At 31.8% G+C, this 16,998-nt stretch overlaps 1 protein-coding gene across 1 annotated transcript; it reads left to right on the top strand.

Annotated features, from left to right (window-relative positions):
* The first annotated feature begins 657 nt into the window (after positions 1-657).
* Positions 658-16,682, top strand: LOC148621633 (uncharacterized). Its single transcript, XM_088576205.1, has 7 exons — positions 658-682; positions 5,324-5,478; positions 9,017-9,074; positions 9,424-9,647; positions 10,458-10,963; positions 14,924-15,509; positions 16,052-16,682. The coding sequence occupies exons 2-7, from the start codon at positions 5,337-5,339 to the stop codon at positions 16,348-16,350; spliced, it is 1,815 nt and encodes a 604-aa protein (XP_088432331.1). The 5' UTR covers positions 658-682; positions 5,324-5,336; the 3' UTR covers positions 16,351-16,682.
* The last annotated feature ends 316 nt before the right edge of the window (positions 16,683-16,998 follow it).

Here is a 16,998-nt window from a genome sequence, read left to right as displayed (position 1 = left end):
AGGAATGTGTGGCACTTCACAAATGTATTGTTATCTATACCAATATGTGTATATGTGGTATATATCTATATCTATATATAACGTCTCAGAATGTGACGACTCTATTCGCTACACTGCTTCATCGGATCAAATTGATACAAGGAAGATAATGTAAAATTATAAAAGGGTCTGAGAATTCCCAACGATGTTGGAACTGTCAAATTTGCGAAGCTAAATTTTGGTCGTTCCCTCCGCGGGACTCGAAGTCGTGCCATTGTGACATCTGTGGCAATACCGCCTGCACAAAGTCCAGCGCCCTTGACCACTCGGCCAGCTAGGCTATATACAAATATAGCTTTCGTTTGCCGGGTCATTCCTCCTCGTAGGATTAATCTAGGACTGTAACTTAGTATACGATGTATGGTGGAGCGGGACTGTTCATTTCGGTGTTATTTTGTAGGATAGAGGATCAAATTAATGATGCATGTCACAACAAATCAATATTATACAAACGTCTCAGAATGTGACGACTCTATTCGTTACACTGCTCCATCGGATCAAATTGATACAGGGAAGATAACTTATAGAAGGGTCTGAAAAATTCCCAACAATGTTAGAACTGCCAAATTTGTGATGCAAATTTTGGGTCGTTCCCTCCGCGGATAACATTCGTCAGAACGTTTCGATGTCATGTATATATAGAGTATGTATATATATATAGGTATGTCTTTCAATAGTCTGAGATATCTTTCTTCTGAAAATATTAAAATTGAACGGAGATTAATACGTTGGTTTTCTTTGTATAACACAACGAAGCGGTTCCTGCGCTAAACATATAACATCTTACGAGATTATGTAACACTTTATCTCCTTAATTTTACATATCTTATTATACATTCATCTATAAATGAAAACAAATCGTCATTTTCTTCCTAATTTTTCTTATTCATGAAATAAAAACGCTCAAATAGGTTGCAGTCCAAAAGAAGTTGATAGATACATTCAAATATCCCCTCCACCATTGAAAGGGTTTGATTTTAATATGCATTGGAACTTAAAGAAAACATACTTGGTAATATCCAAACATCTACCGGTAATCGAGGGAGTAGATAGTACTTATTTTATTCTTATGCCAAATTCATAATATAAATAATGTCAAATCAAGTCAGAAAAAAATATCACCGTTTTTTTTTTTTTAGTGTCTGCGACAAGCATTGTTATCCAAATGATAAACCAATAATACCATTGTTGTGATTTATTGTATGTTGGACAGATTCAAAAAGGCAAATTTTAATGATTATTTGTTAGCAAATTTGAGTTTTATAAGAATTATTTTAATATATTTTTATATCAACCATTGATCAAGCATACACAAAGGTTAAGTTTATGTGGAATACCTTTGATAAATAAAATGATAGCATATCTATTTTTGTATGTTATGCAATTTAAATGGAAATATTTTTCTCTCTGTTTTGTTATCTATACCGAGAAATATTCGTATATATAAATAAATTCTTACGATTTTGTTTCCGGGTATATAAAAAGGTATCGCCTAAAATAATTAATCATATCTACGCCGTGTGTAAAACAGGTAAGTTCTTTTTAAATATTTCCTCCGCCAAGCAATTATATGTGGTTATAATTATTGAATATGTAAAAGTGTCTGTTATTTTCACTATACTGAAATAGAAAGTGGATTACACAAGAAAAAGTATAGTTAGATATTCATAAAATAAGGAGAATGATATAATTGTTTAAACTGTCTTTCATTAGTCAGCAATCGTTCTATATTATATCACAATAAATTCAATATTGATAGATTTATTGATGTTTTACTACCTAAAGCAGACACTTCTAGCAAAATAGAACAAAACGAGGCGAATATATCCTGATTTATACTAGTTCAAAAGACCGAACCGAATACCATAGAAGGAAAAGCTTGGAGGGTAGGAGGTCACTCCACTAGGACACAAATTACCAATGAATATGTCCGAGATAACCAGCTGGATCCCGATCTTTTGTATTATTTACTAGTTTCGTTTCCGTCAATCGAAAAGTTGATGAATTTTGTAACACATAAACAACCTGTTAAAGGATGTCCATTATCGAAAAATTACGTATAAATTTTGTGTGAACAAAGCTTGCATGTAACATCTAAATTGAAACCAAACAGTTTTGATTTTTTTCTTTACCTATAGTAAACTTTACACAGGAAAAATTAAAGCATATATATACATTATAAAACATATGGAATCATATTTTAGGACCGTTAAAAATAGTTAACTCTGTGTCCATTATATAATGAGATATGGTGAATATGTCAAAGAGAAAACAACCCCATCGAGACGAAAAAAATGTCAGCTCAATGTGAACTTGAAGTGGAAGAGGCTAGATATTCTTCACAATATAAAACTATCGAAAACATACACTTTAAAAAATATATATGACATCTATACTCTTTGCATACATTAATTTCTATGGAAGACATGATTATATTTTCCATATTATTTCAATTTCCTGTTTCTCATGAATTCATTTGTTTGTCCTAAACATACATATGTTTTTCGTGGTGGTCCTAATCATATGAAAGGAATAATAAACATGTTTTCATCTGTTTTTCAAACATATAAAACATTTCCAAATATTGTAATTGATCCTGTGAAGGTGAGAAAGTACTCTGTTCATATACATATTGTGACATAATTTGTATCATTTTCATAATCATTTTCATGAAATCATGTATGTATCGGTGTTTAAAGGTGTGAACGTAATAATATTTTGACCAACTTAACAACTATGTAGTACCTATAAATATACAATGAAATATATATAACTGATTAAATGGTTCACTATTCTAAACTATTACCAAGAAACTTACAATAAAGATTTCAAGATTATATAATTATTTACGATGTGTGAGATAAAAGTCCTCGTGATGTTTTTGGAAAAGAATTATTTAAAATGTTACCTTCCAGTGATAAGGGAAAAAAACGAAAAGAAAAGCTCAAGAGGGGATAAACACAGATAGAATGGGGAGACAGAAAACAAAAACACTCGAGCAAAGTGTCTTTTTTCCTAGAAGAATTTTTGAACACAGTGTTTTGAAATCAATCCGATTAAATTAAGACCTATCAATTGTTCCATTCAGCAACTGCATGTAGGTTCATGAAATGAATGATTTGAAATTAAAAAAAAGTACCACAGATTGCTTTGTTTATATTTTTGTCTTCTGTGAAAACTAATGCATTCTACTACAAAAGACAATACAAATTAGCACAATTGTAACATGGTGGTTTGTAATCCTAGAGAGAAATGTAAATGTGTAAGTCCTTTATACTATATAAATACTTTCTTATAAATAACTTATGTACCATAGAGAGCATGACACATACATCTGCATAATACTAATAATTTGCGATTTTACAAATTTGCGAACAATACGAGTTCTGGATTAGCTAAGTTCTGTGATTTTGAACTATATTCTAAACTTTCCATGTTTGTACAATGAGTAGAAATGTGTCACTGCAGTTTATCAAATATATTCTGTAATTTTTGACCGATGACCAATCAATAATGCGTCTCGGTTCAGAGCATCGTAGATTTCTATTGGTTATGTTTCCGAATAATTTCAGGAAGTCAAATTATATGATTTGCATTACATGAGCAGATATCCGATTTTCTCTCGAAATATACACAATAGATTAATGTTTTTTTTTTAGCGAATATTTCTTTTTTTGCAGTACGAAAAATAAAAAAAAATATATGTCGCTTGATGGAAAATAAAATCACTCGTCGACTTTTCATATTATTTGGAAGTGATATGAAACGACATAATAATTTTTCATGGACTATATTTGGGTGTGTTTAAATTTGTTCTGCTGTAAAAACGTTTGCATAAAAGTTAAAAGGTATTTACCATATATCTCGAAACAAAAAAACTTATATACCTTTTGAAGAATATCTCTCAATTAATAAGTTATATATATATATTTCAATTGCCGTATGTTTGAGCTCGATCGTAAACAAACAGGCCAATTACAAAAAGACTATTGAACATTTATCGCTGATAGAAATTTATATAAACATATCTATTAATTAATAAATAAAGGGGTTCCGAAGTCAAAACTTTTATTAATTATGAGTGAAAATATTGCATTTTAAAAGATTTTGGAGGCGTCAACCGTAGTTTTGATTATTTCAAATTGAGTGTACTGGCGACGCGTATAGCGGAGCCGGTAGACGGATATTTGCAACCGTCCAATCTACATAGATAACGACAAATCTTCAAATTACAATACGGTCTAATGCAAGTTAAAAGTCTTTATAAAAAAAATCCTCCCATGCGTAAGACATTAAGCCACTCAATCGTGGAATTACCTTCTAAGAATTTTCATTCTTATCCAATAAAATTCCAGTTTACAACGAAAACTGCATTCAAATTACCTATCACCAACCTATTAAAAGGTAAAGAGGTGAAGCAGAAAGAGCAAATAAGGTTATTTTAAATTCTACTATAAATGCAAGCTTATGATACGCCTTCCGTTGGGACATGACCGAGCATGCTACGTTGTTAATGAGTAATTCAACTGGTCATATAATTAGTACAGACAATAATATATTTGATTACCTTATCTAAAATTATACGAAAATTACCGAGTATCTAGTGAGCGTTGTTACGTACAAAAAAATGTTACAAAATACAAAATTATTAATTAAAGTTATTAAAAACCCACATATTTAGTTACAATTATGTGTGAGTTTTCATCAAATTTGTAAATTGATGACTTTTACATAAAATCAAGAAGATTCATAAGAGCTAGGTGGACCTATACGTACTTTTGTTCCGTGTTTTATCACTAACAAACACGCGGCTGTTTGAAAAGATGCAAACAATGTTTTTAAATTATTGAGAAAAAAAATTGGCATTGATTGCATAAACGCGGGAAAATATTTTATAGACCCACAATTTTATTTTTGAAATACGAAATAATAATAATTTTGAATAGTAAGCGAACTTATGCAAATTCCTTATAGAATCTATATAAAATGTTGTATCAATCGCCTATCTTTAGGCTCAATTGTCTCGAAATAAAGTATTTTTTATCCTAAGATTTTAAAGATGTTAAGATGTTTGTTAAAGGTTATCTCTGAAAAATATTATAAAATCTACCTACTAAAAGTAATAGGTATGATCTACCTTAAGACTGTGTACGTATATGTATATATATAAACATTTCGTCAGCATTCTTCATTTCCAATAAGTTTTTGAGAATACAAGAAGAAAAAACGCTATTTATATTTAGTTTCTAATAGAATATTACTTATATACATTTTTCTTTTACAGAATCTGTTTTGAAATGGATGCGGGTAAATGTGAAAATTGTGATGTCCATTTTGGTACCAAAGGTCCAACAAGACCGTCAAAAGAAATATGTGGCCACCACTTTTGTGTAAAATGTGTGGCAGGCATGGACTCCTGTATTATTTGCCGCCCTGATGGTAAGTCTTAACATATAACGCTTCATTATATTTTTTATAACTGGTCATCTTATTTGGTTTGAATCTATTTTGTTTGATATAAAATACTTTGGTATTCTTTGCAGTAAGTCTTGCATTTTTATATCACGTTAAGCATAATACTGGATCAATATTAAAAATGACAAGATAAAAAAAATCAACTTAACGGTAATTACTCATACCATTTATCATTTTTCACTATGGCTTTCCTTCTATCTCCATATTCTGTGTCCTTTATTAGTCGGGATAAATTAGATTTACCCTGATCTTTTCTTTTGTTACTCAGTTTACTGAAGGAAACATCAATGCTAATATCCCAAAAAGCTCAGTGTGTTTCTCAAAATCATTTTAATTAAGCTATAAATATTTTGCATTTTCAACAAAAAGACACTCACAACACTACAATATAACTACATCCCATGATTTTCATTTCGTATTTTGTTTTCATAAAAAATAGATAATTCCGAATAGAGTTGTTCACTCCAATAACTTATAATTTAGTTGAAGGAGCACAGGGTTTATCCCTATATCCTGTATCGTACAAGAGCATGAATGTGAAATCAAAACAAAGGGGAACTTAAATATTTTCACTTGTGTGCTTATTAATGGAAATACAAATGTTGAACTCCAGCACAAACACTGCATTTTAATTGTTTTTCGTGGAAATGAGTGCTAATCAACTTTCGGTTAAGTTGCGATGTCAGAATGGGGTAAACTCCACATACATAGGGACATTTGGCAATGTCGTGTTGGAATTAGGTAATAGAACTTGAACTATGAGTGACTTGTGAATAAGGAATTGGGTTTTGTAATTAAGTAGACAAAAATTAATGTATAAAAATCTTGTCTTTATCTAGAAACATAATATATGCTGGTAGATATATAAACCCGGTTACAAATTAAGTAGCAATCTTCGAAAAAACCATACAACTTCTGTAGTACGTAATACGCCCCAAATAGGCTACACATTTTTATTTTTGCTATTAAAGGTTGTTTTATAAGTCTTTCAGATGAAGTGCATAATCATTCATTCCAATTTGTCTGTTCTCAGGAGGTTCACATCGAATATTCAATAGTTTATATTGTATTTCAGGGTCATGTACAGAGATATCTCCGTTAATTTTGAATTATAGTACATTCTATATAATTTTTATCTCGAAAGAGCAAGGGTTGTATGAACAGCCACATGTTACTTTCTGTTTATTTTAACATTTTAAACAAAATATCAAAAATACATTTAAGACACCATACTTTCTACTTGCTGACCTATTCCTTCACTCTTATGAGGCTGACTTTATAGCTGATCTGATCCGAAAGAAAGAATATCGTTTAGCTAGATCCTTTAATCTCAGGTTCCGCTATATAGATGACGTATTATCTTTAAACAATCCTAATTTTGGGGATTTGATACTTCGCATCTACCCCAAAGAACTTGAGATAAAGGATACTACAGACACTGTCAAGTCAGCCTCATATCTTGACCTACACTTAGAAATCGATGGTAAAGGAAAACTATTGACCAAACTTTACGACAAACGTGATGACTTTCAACTTTCCTTTCATCTGTGGCAACGTCCCTTCAGCACCTGCGTATGGAGTGTTCATATCACAACTCATACGTTTTGAAAGAGCTTGCCGAAACTACGCAGACTTTTTGTATCGCGCTAGAATTCTAACAAATAGGCTTCTGGAACAGGGTTATGTTTCTACAAGATTGAAGTTATCACTACAGAGGTTTTATGGTCGTCATCATAAACTCGTTGATCGTTACGGTGTATCCATCTGCACCATGAAAACTGATTTGTTCAACGTGTCATAGTTTTTCTTGTCTCTTTCGTCTACCCCGGACTTGACTTTTGACTTTTTATGAGCAAATCGGTGGGTGTTTCTAGAAAAGCAGAAGACGCTTACCCTACCGGTGCACCTGGTCCATGCTCCCTGTTTTTAGTGGAGTCGAGTTGCTCATTTGCTTTTGTTATTTTGGGTATGCTGTTTTATTTACATTATGTTCTTTGTTGTGTATGTCAGTTTTCCATGTCTGGACTTTGTCCATGGATTGCATTCTTTTGATTACCGTTATAACCTTGATTCCCCTGATTGCTCTTGCAGTTATGTTACAGGTCTCAACTCCTTGATCTGTGTGCAATAAGCGAAATCACCCTACAATTTCTGACATATATTCTTAATTGAAAAGACCACGATTTACATGCATCCAACATTTTTGATATAACAGTTAAAATATCAGTACATTTGTAGTGTAATACATTTGACCGTTTGTAATTTTCTTTTTTTCTTTTTGGAAATTTACAAAGAATGTATCGAAACTTGAAGTAAACGTTTTAACACATAGAAAACAAAGAAATTGTTCACTGAATTTTTTTGTTGTCTCAAATTACTTAAGACATAAGCATGTCATGCATTTAAGTATTGCATGTAGTTATTGAAGTTTAGAATATTTTTAAGTTAAGATTCGTCATTAACTTTTGACAAATATGCGCTTAATTTCACCACATGTTTTCCCTTGACTAAAAACAAAATACAATCCCTAGATATGAAAAAAAGATACATTCATTGCATAAAAAATCAAATAAAAAACTGAACTGACTTTTTTTTCCATGTTTGTCTGAAGTCATAGTGAAAGTGACCACTCCAGCAATAAAGTCCATACCTGATAAGGATGAACCTCGAGAGTGTAAACATATCAGCTGCTTTCCATACAAATACAAAGCATTAAATACAAGCATTTATATTTGCATTAATGTAATCATAATATGTTTTCGGTATTTCAAAGGCACATTCAATATGTATATCCAAAGCGGTTATTAATAAATCGAAATTATGTTAACTAGACTATATGAGACTGCTTTTTGAAGTATCTTAATATAAAAACTTTTTTGTGAATATGGGTACTACAGTCCTAAAACATTTTTCCCATTTTTATCATATTGAATCAGAAAGTTATATACTTTTTTCTTTTCTGAACCATTCTGAAGATATTTTTTAACATGTTCATTCTCTCTTGTATCTAAGAAGTCAATTCATTTGAAACGATCAACATGACACGTTCAAAAGTTTTGAAGTAATTGATCGACTATTGATTCTCCATATAGGTCTTTCTTTAAGTTTATATATGCAGCGTTTTATAGAAACAAGAGATCTTAAAATCTCACATCATATGCACAGATAATAACAACGTATATAAATTTGTCATAACAAAAGTATATTATATCCTTTCACATACATGGATCTTTACTACGAATCCTTACGAATCTCCAAAATTTACAAGATTCGTAAAACTAAGTCGAATCTTCGCGAATTAAGCCACTTTTAAGAGTGCTTTACGATTGGTTACGAGTATGAACAATCACTTTACAATTGACTAAGAATGAATTTTGTGTACATAGGTTTGATATATATAAATGAAATATTTTATACATTTATATATATATTTATTTATTTATAGATATATACTATTTCGAATTGATTTTGCTAAGTGTATTTCATTCAATATGTATTATAGAAGTAGACAGTACAAGTTTCACATTGACAAGTGGTATACCGGGAACAAGCAGCAATAGGTTTGTTTGTTCTTGTTTTTTTGTTGGGGGGATGTTAAGCATACGATGCGGTTTATTTGTTTATATCTCATTCTGACCTCGTAGACATTATCGTTCTTTTACCATGCGCAATATATGCAATGAAGCCTAAAATCTTTTTTTACTTCTTTGTTTTACTGCAAACTCCTTGTTGGCCGCTGGTTTACAAGCAGTGTCATCAAATTTAGCAGACATTACTTAGTGTCAAAAGGGTTAGAATCCATTGACAAAAATAATTGGGAACATCAAATACTGCTAACCAATTTAAATTCAGATCCTTCTTGTTCTTCTTTTAAACATTTCTCAATTGATGACACTTCTGTTATTCCAGTGACATACTGTCCCGAAATGAAGAAAAAAAAGTCGTCAGTAATAGAGGTTTTGCAATTATCTGTACACACTCTGTTTTTACAACTGAGAAGGAGCTTTCAAACAGGCCATCTGCTGCAGAAGATAATGATATGTTGAAAAAATCACTAAGAAAGTACGGATTTGAAGTTATCAGCGTGAGTGATAAAATGAAGGAATACTACACAAATAGTGTTTGTGATGAAGGTAAAAGACTTTCAATGTTTTCTTTGTCACCTGCAGTTAAAGAAGTCGTTTGTTTTGACAAAGCCATCCTAAATACATTTTTCTATATAAAAAAACATATGCAACACATCCATTGAGATTTATTTGTCTTATTTACATTCCATTCCATTATAGCTAAAACATTGTCAGAACGTGATACCAAAGTTTTTAAACTCAATTTGACAATTTTATACAATTTTCCAATAATTACAATGAATAATGATAGTAAATCACGTCTTAAGATGAGAAAACATTTAGAAGTTATTATGACAATATACCATTTCTCGTTGCGGGTTTGAAACTTTTAATTATTTACTACATTTTTGTACCTAGCGAAAGATATAAGTATAAAAATAGAAAATGTCAAAATAGTAGTTAAGAAGATATTACGGACAAGGTTTGAGGTTTTTTTTAAGTTGTTATAAGAAATCCTTAGCTGTTATCGATTAGTGACAATGGAAAGTTTACACACTTACTCAAATGAACTATATACAACTGACAACAAAATAAATTTCAATGCCGGTGATCGGTGGAAGAGAGACGGCGTTAGCGTTATTCTTAAAAAAAGGGTAAGGGTATGGTTTTGGAGTTAGGTTTGGAGCGACAGTTCCATAAAAGGAAAGGCTAGCTGAAATTTGGAAATCAAAGTCGTCGTATTTATTCACTAAATTGCATAGCTATGTTGTCTATCAAAATGTTTAACGTGGTAATGATGTCGTCACCTATATGTAGAGAAATTTATTTCAAATTTATTTTTATCTTATAAGTATAGTTTATTGTAATTAAATTCAGTTAAGAATGGAATGAAAGATAAAGACTTTTTTCTGTTTGCTCTGAGTACCCATGGTGAAGAAATGATAGAACTTGACCTACATAAAAAACAAGGAAAAGGAGAAACAACGCAAACTAACAAAGGCATAGAAGGGGGAACAATTGAACCTCCTCATGGTATTAAAAAGAAGGACGACAAATTAAAGGCAAATGAAATACATGGAAACCAAGAGTTGAAAAGAGGAACATCTGACACTCATAGTAACCAAAATAGGGGTGGACATCATATTGACATTACTGAAATACAAAGAAATCAAGACATAAAAGAAATATCAACGGAATCTCAGAGTAAGCATGAAACATCGGCAAACACTGAATGTGTAGAGAAGAAAAAGGCTACGCTCGACCAATACACTATTCAACACATGTTCTTTGCTAAAGATGGAGCCTTGTATACTCAGAAACTGATAGATCGTATTTCAGCATTGAAAGAAATCAAAGGAAAATTGAAAATTTTTATCATTCAGGTACATTTAGTAATACGAATACGAGACTGAAATAAATGTCTTTTTGCAAAAACAATCTTCAAAAAAATGTTCACTCGAGTGATACCACGGTTAAAATTGAAATCCTCTCAAACTGACAAAACTAAAAGGACACATAAAAAAAGGTTCAATACTAAAAGTAAATGAAGGGTAATAACAACATTACGGAACTGATATAATCTAGTCAATATTCAAAAGGAATAGTCAGAAGGAAAGCAGATGACGTTTACCCTACAGGTGCACCTTGTCCATACTCCCAGTTTTTAGTGGAGACCGAGTTGCTCATTTGCTTTTGTTACTTTGTATGTATGATTTTAGTTACTTTATGTTCTTTGTTATGTACGTCTGTTTTGCATGTCTGGTCTTTTTCCCTGGATTACGTTCTTTTGATTACTGCTATAATCTTTGTTCCCTTGATTACTCTTTCACTAAGATCTGGATATAAAAAATGTTTTGGCAGCGTATGAGACATACTTCCTCTTTCTTATAACTTTGGTCCAAAAACCGGTTTCTTAGACAATGCTGGCAGATAAAGAATTCAGAATAGTCGCAACTAGCTTTGATATATCTTAACAATTGAGAAATATAAATATCGTATGCAGGAGAAGTTGCATATTACTGCACAAGAAGGTGAAATTTATAGTTTCAAAATCAAAATCGTCTCGTTCGTCACAAAGGTAAAAATCTTAAATTGATGCGGATGCAGCTTTGTCAGTAATCTCTTTAATTTCTAGTTTTGGTAGTTAAATAAACGCAAGCCATTCTCCGACTTTTGGATTAATGTGGATTAATAAAGGAGAGAACATAGTCAATATAACAATATGTGAAATTAAGGGATCTTGAATTCAAAAACTTCTGTCTTTCACAAAGATGAGGGAAGTTTTTGGAATTCTTTGGACAAACAACATGAACACCAAAAGGATAACCTTCGAGGAATAAATCGTGAATTAAATACGTAATTTAATTGCAGAAGTAAAACGCTTTTTGATTGGAAAAAACATTGTGTCTCATCATCTCATAAACCAAACTTTGTTTTGTGACTGTGACGTCATCAGCCCATAATGATTTAATCCTTAAATTTTGATGCTAGAGTGAAATAATAAGGAATGACTGTTATATTTTTCTGTCTAAATTGAAATAACTTCAATGTCCATGGTGCACATTTGACTATTACCTTCTAAGCACGTCTTTTCGATGCAAGTACGAATTGAGAGGCGTCATTTCATATTCAATAGCAGAATATTGCTCTATAAAAAAAAGCATAGCTTATAGTTAGTTCGGAAATCAAATTCATCACCTTTGTCATATAAATTACTTGACAAATTTTCTCTTTTGCAAATTTCGAGCCGATAGTCAAGTTATAAGAGACAGACCTCAGTGTGTCTATGATTTCCTTAATTTCAGGTTCTTTGGGGTTGATGAAATTATGATTTTTGTTTTTTTTTAATTGTTGAAGCATGGTTTGCATAACAACTAATAAAATTATTAGAAAAAAACTTTCTTTTTCGGAGTAAGTTTTTGATGAAGTTTCACTCTTTGTTGAGAAGAAACGATCCCAAATATAGTTATCTAAAAGCTGCCAATCGGGATGCCTGCTATCTATTGAAACACTAAACAACCACACAGCAAAATCAAGAATTTCAACAAAGTAGTGATTATTCGTATATATGAATCCAGAATTATTGTCCACAAAATAAGAATACTAGGCGACTTTGACGAGGTGCATAAACCTTCCTTTTATGTCCTTTGTTAACAAAAATTGTGTGACATTAAACAGCACAAATTAAAAAAAAAACCGCTTTTTTATCGATCGGAAAATCAAAGGTGCATGTACTGAGAGTTCACAGACTAATAGAAAGAATGGAAATTCAATGGAAAAAAAAAGACATTATTGTAAAAAAAAAGCATGCCCCATCTATGTCCTCTTGACCTTTTCATTTGCTTTTAAAAATCATAATGTCGTAATATTACTGCACATGAAGGATTATTTAATTGAAGATCTCGATCTACTATTAAAATTCAGATTTCACCCAAATCATCAGTTGCAACTCCTCGCCATTGTAAAAGCAGGGAGTGTATATGCAATAAAAAGTCCCTTAATTGTACAAAAACGGTCATTACGATTTGTGTCAGTCAGATCCGAATCTTTTATCATCGGTTTTTGCTGATATAGTTTGATTACTCCTAAATGCTTTGCACAGAAGGTTCCTAACATTTAAAATCTTGACTGCTGAAATTTATGTTTTGCTGATCAAAAACAAAACAAAATTAAACAAAAAAAAAATAAATAAATAAAACAAAAAAACAAGATTTCTTGCACACGTACATTTGCCCCGAAAGTTGCTTGACCAATGTCGACTCAATGATTAAATTTGTGTTACAGACGTAGTATGGTGATTTGTGACACAAAAACATTACGTAATACAGTTAAACCTTTATTAATCTTCTAAAACCTGTTAGCAAAATAAAGTGTGTTTTCAAAGTTCAGTCCCTCATTTCCGCAACAAACATGGCTGCCACTTGGAAACGAAAAAGTCGATATTTGTTAAAATCGTCCTTTATCTTGTTATCCCAAATTTGAAGCAATCGGCTAAGTTCTATTCAGTGTATTGAATGGACAAAATTTGGCAGCCGCTCGTCCGCATGACCGGCCGCCCACCATATTTCTTCGAATTAATAACCGATTTTGTCCTTTAGAAAATCTGGTTAAAATTGTCTGTACCAGAAAATCTCCCTTAAAATCTCACATATTTTCACCTAGCATATGTGTATTGTGCAATTTTGTTAAGTTTGCAATGTTTTTTTTCCAAAGTACATAAAACAAAGGAAATGCACATTTCATTATTTCAAGTCCTACACCGGCCTGTCAATCGCAAGTCGATACCTGTGACAAAAGTCGACGAACCCTTCAAAGGAAAAAGAAGCCGATCATGCTATCTCTGGGTGAAAATTAAGTCTACCAGGCTGTTTTATTAATATTTTCCAACGATAGTTTTTTGCTGGTACCCTCCTATCCAACAGTCTGTAAAGTGTGTACAAAATAGTACTGTTGTCTATCCAACACGGAAATTAATATAAACTGAAAAGGAAAAAAATTTAGTCATTTGCCTATTGCACCAGTACGCAACACAGGTCAGTGGATCACCCTACAGCATATATATATATAGCAATTTTGGAAGATGTATTATTTGTTTCTAGGCACGTGTTTACAGTTTAAATGTTACAAAATTAAGATTGAGAACTAATGACGTAGCACTTCCATATATGATAAGGGTATCATTTGCATATTAATAAGATCGACGTGAAAACAAAAATTAATCCTTATAACTTTATTAAGCGCTAGCCTGGTGAGATAACATTTGTCATACTTTTAAATACTAGGGTTAAGTGAGTATATAAATTTGTGTCACGCTTCCTTCAATACAGCTAATGAATACAGTTTATTGAAAATAATATTATTTTTGTGGCTCAATCCCCCCTCTTGACCCTCACACTGAACATTATCTAATATAGCCCCAGCTGTCTGACTGAGGGGTTTTTAACGTTCTTTACTACCCTGTCGGGTCTTTAACGGATGGTCCTAGCCCCATTTTACAAGGTGGTTTAATTTATACATACCTAAATTAAGAGCATCCAATCAGATTTCGGTGTTTGATCATATATTAGCATTTCAAACCAATAAAGAAATCTTCTTGTGTTTTTGTAAATCTCCCCATTTTTCCTCATTTTATGTCTGTATTATTCATTTTATATAAGCCAGGTCAAGGTGCTTTAATAGAAGTGATTGTTTCGTGTATATTCTTGTTGGACTGAATTTTAGGCAATACCTGTTTTGTTACAAGGCTTTTGTCTACTTTTGAGGGAGTGTCAGTTGTATTATCAGTTTAATGTAAATTACCTGAATTGGTACAACAAGTGAATATGAATATTTTATGTATATAGGCATGTCGAAGCCGTGCAAGTGAGGGAAATGTTGATAAAGGAGTGACTGTTCCAGTGGAGCCTACAGAATCAACTTCCAAAATACCCAAACGTACAGAAGTAAATGCAAATACACCATTTACTATGGTGGAAGAAGAAATTAAAGAAACTGAAGCGGATTATAACTCCAGAAGCATTACAACAAAATCGGAAAGAGAAAAATCTATGGATCAGAGAGTAATTAATCAGGTTGAGCCAACTAAGCAATCCACAGATTTGAATGCATGTATGGCCGCAAATGACCATCCAGATAAAAAACTACAACCCCAAACCTTCAGTGATGCGAGGCCAGACTACTCTGAAGTCAATAGTATCACTGCAGAACCAGACAAGGATGAAAAAGATAATGTAGTGCCCGATCTGGCTGAGCCAACATTTTCTCATGTGAACAAGTGTGTGCCTGCAAATAAACATCCAGATAGAAAAATCCAAAACCCTTTTTATGCAACAGAAGAAAGCTCTGAGGGCAATCTTGTCCTTGCAGATGATGAAACAATAGTAGTCTTCGCTTCAATGACAGGTATGTGTACACGATGGAGTACGAATGGTAATTTTATATTAACAATAGTCAAAATGTCAAGATAGTAGACAAAACGCTTTTACGAGAGTTTCTCCGAGTTGTATCCAATTATTATCTTTCAAAGTAGTTTATAACATGCTCTGTGCATTGCTTCTTGTATAATTTGTCACCTAACCAATATTTGTATTGAGGCATATCAATAATTTGGTTTTCAGTTGCATACTTCAATGCGTCGATTTATCAGGTAGAAAAATACATTCTGCACTAAAATTACAGGACACATACATAATAACAATATATGCTGATAGCTTCTAGTTTCGATAAATACACATGAAGAAATGGTGAAAATATGTAGACGTTGTAACCTTGTACATAGCCGTAACTCTTTCTCTTAATATGAAGTTCTTTTTGTTTTACAAATGAAATACAATGAATAGATTGATCAATTACAATTTCTATTGAAACAGTTTTGTAATTCGATTTCTGGTCAGAAGGCTGAAAACTTCATCCTCCAACTTATTTCTCATAAATACAAAACAACAAAACCATGTGCTACCTCATTTTTGTAGGGAAGAATGCATACAGTCTCGCGTATCATAAAGATCAGGGAGGTTGGCTGGTGAGAGAATTTTGCAGAGTTCTCGATGAAAATGTTCCACAAGAAGAAGACATGTCTGAGAAGAAAATAAACATTCTTGATATTTTGATTGATGTGAACAGAAAAGTCAGTCAAAGAGAAATGGTCAATCCTGACAAAAATCACGAGGGACTTAAGTCACAGTCCTGTTTTTCCCACTGCCTTACTTTAAAAGACAAATATTTGTTTTTGAACTGTGTGAACCAAAGAAAAGAAATTATTAATGTCTGATGTATATAACGTTTGAAAGCAAAGACGAAGTGAGAAAAAGTAATGAAGAAAATTGCGAATACAGAAACAAAATTAAAAAATAGACATCGGATACTTTAAAGGTTTTGTTAACGGACACTCTTTCAGCCCTAAAATGGAATTAAAGACTATGGAAATAAGGTATAGACTTTTTTTGAAAGGCTTTTGCCTACTTGTCAGTTTTTGTATAGAGATTTAACTGGTTAATAAAATGTGACATATTATTTTGATCTATGTAGTTCAAAGAAAACATTATGCAGTATACATATTATACTAAAAATGATTTAACGTACTTAATAAAATGTGTCTTTCCATTGTTGTCTTTTTGTATTAATTATTAATGAAGTGTGTTAAATTGAAATAACAGAGTACAGAAGATGAAACATCAGTGGAAAACAACTATGAGAATACATAGAGGACAACAAATAAAGAACAAATCATATAACATGCAAAACAACGGTCGACACGAACTCAACTTAAATAGGGCGTCATAATTTTCTGTTGTATTTATGAGCTAACTAACTAAACTCTAAAAAAATATACATATTATATAACAATTATATAAAATGAAGGACAACAGTAAAATATTTATTCATGCAATTGTATTTTTGCTACACATGTTTTTTTTTT

This window comes from Perna viridis, chromosome 3, assembly GCF_037379345.1.
Source record: "Perna viridis isolate PV_CMFRI_1.1 ecotype Kerala chromosome 3, ASM3737934v1, whole genome shotgun sequence".
NCBI lineage: Eukaryota > Metazoa > Mollusca > Bivalvia > Mytilida > Mytilidae > Perna > Perna viridis.
Note: the sequence above shows the minus strand (reverse complement) of the source record. Positions and strands in the feature narration are given on the sequence as shown.

Coding starts and splice junctions, on each gene's coding strand:
- LOC148621633 (XM_088576205.1), top strand. CDS start 5,337: ATGGATGCGGGTAAATGTGAAAATTGTGATGTCCATTTTGGTACCAAA. Junction 5,479..9,016: donor TATTATTTGCCGCCCTGATG/GTAAGTCTTAAC, acceptor TATGTATTATAG/AAGTAGACAGTACAAGTTTC. Junction 15,510..16,051: donor TACACGATGGAGTACGAATG/GTAATTTTATAT, acceptor TCATTTTTGTAG/GGAAGAATGCATACAGTCTC.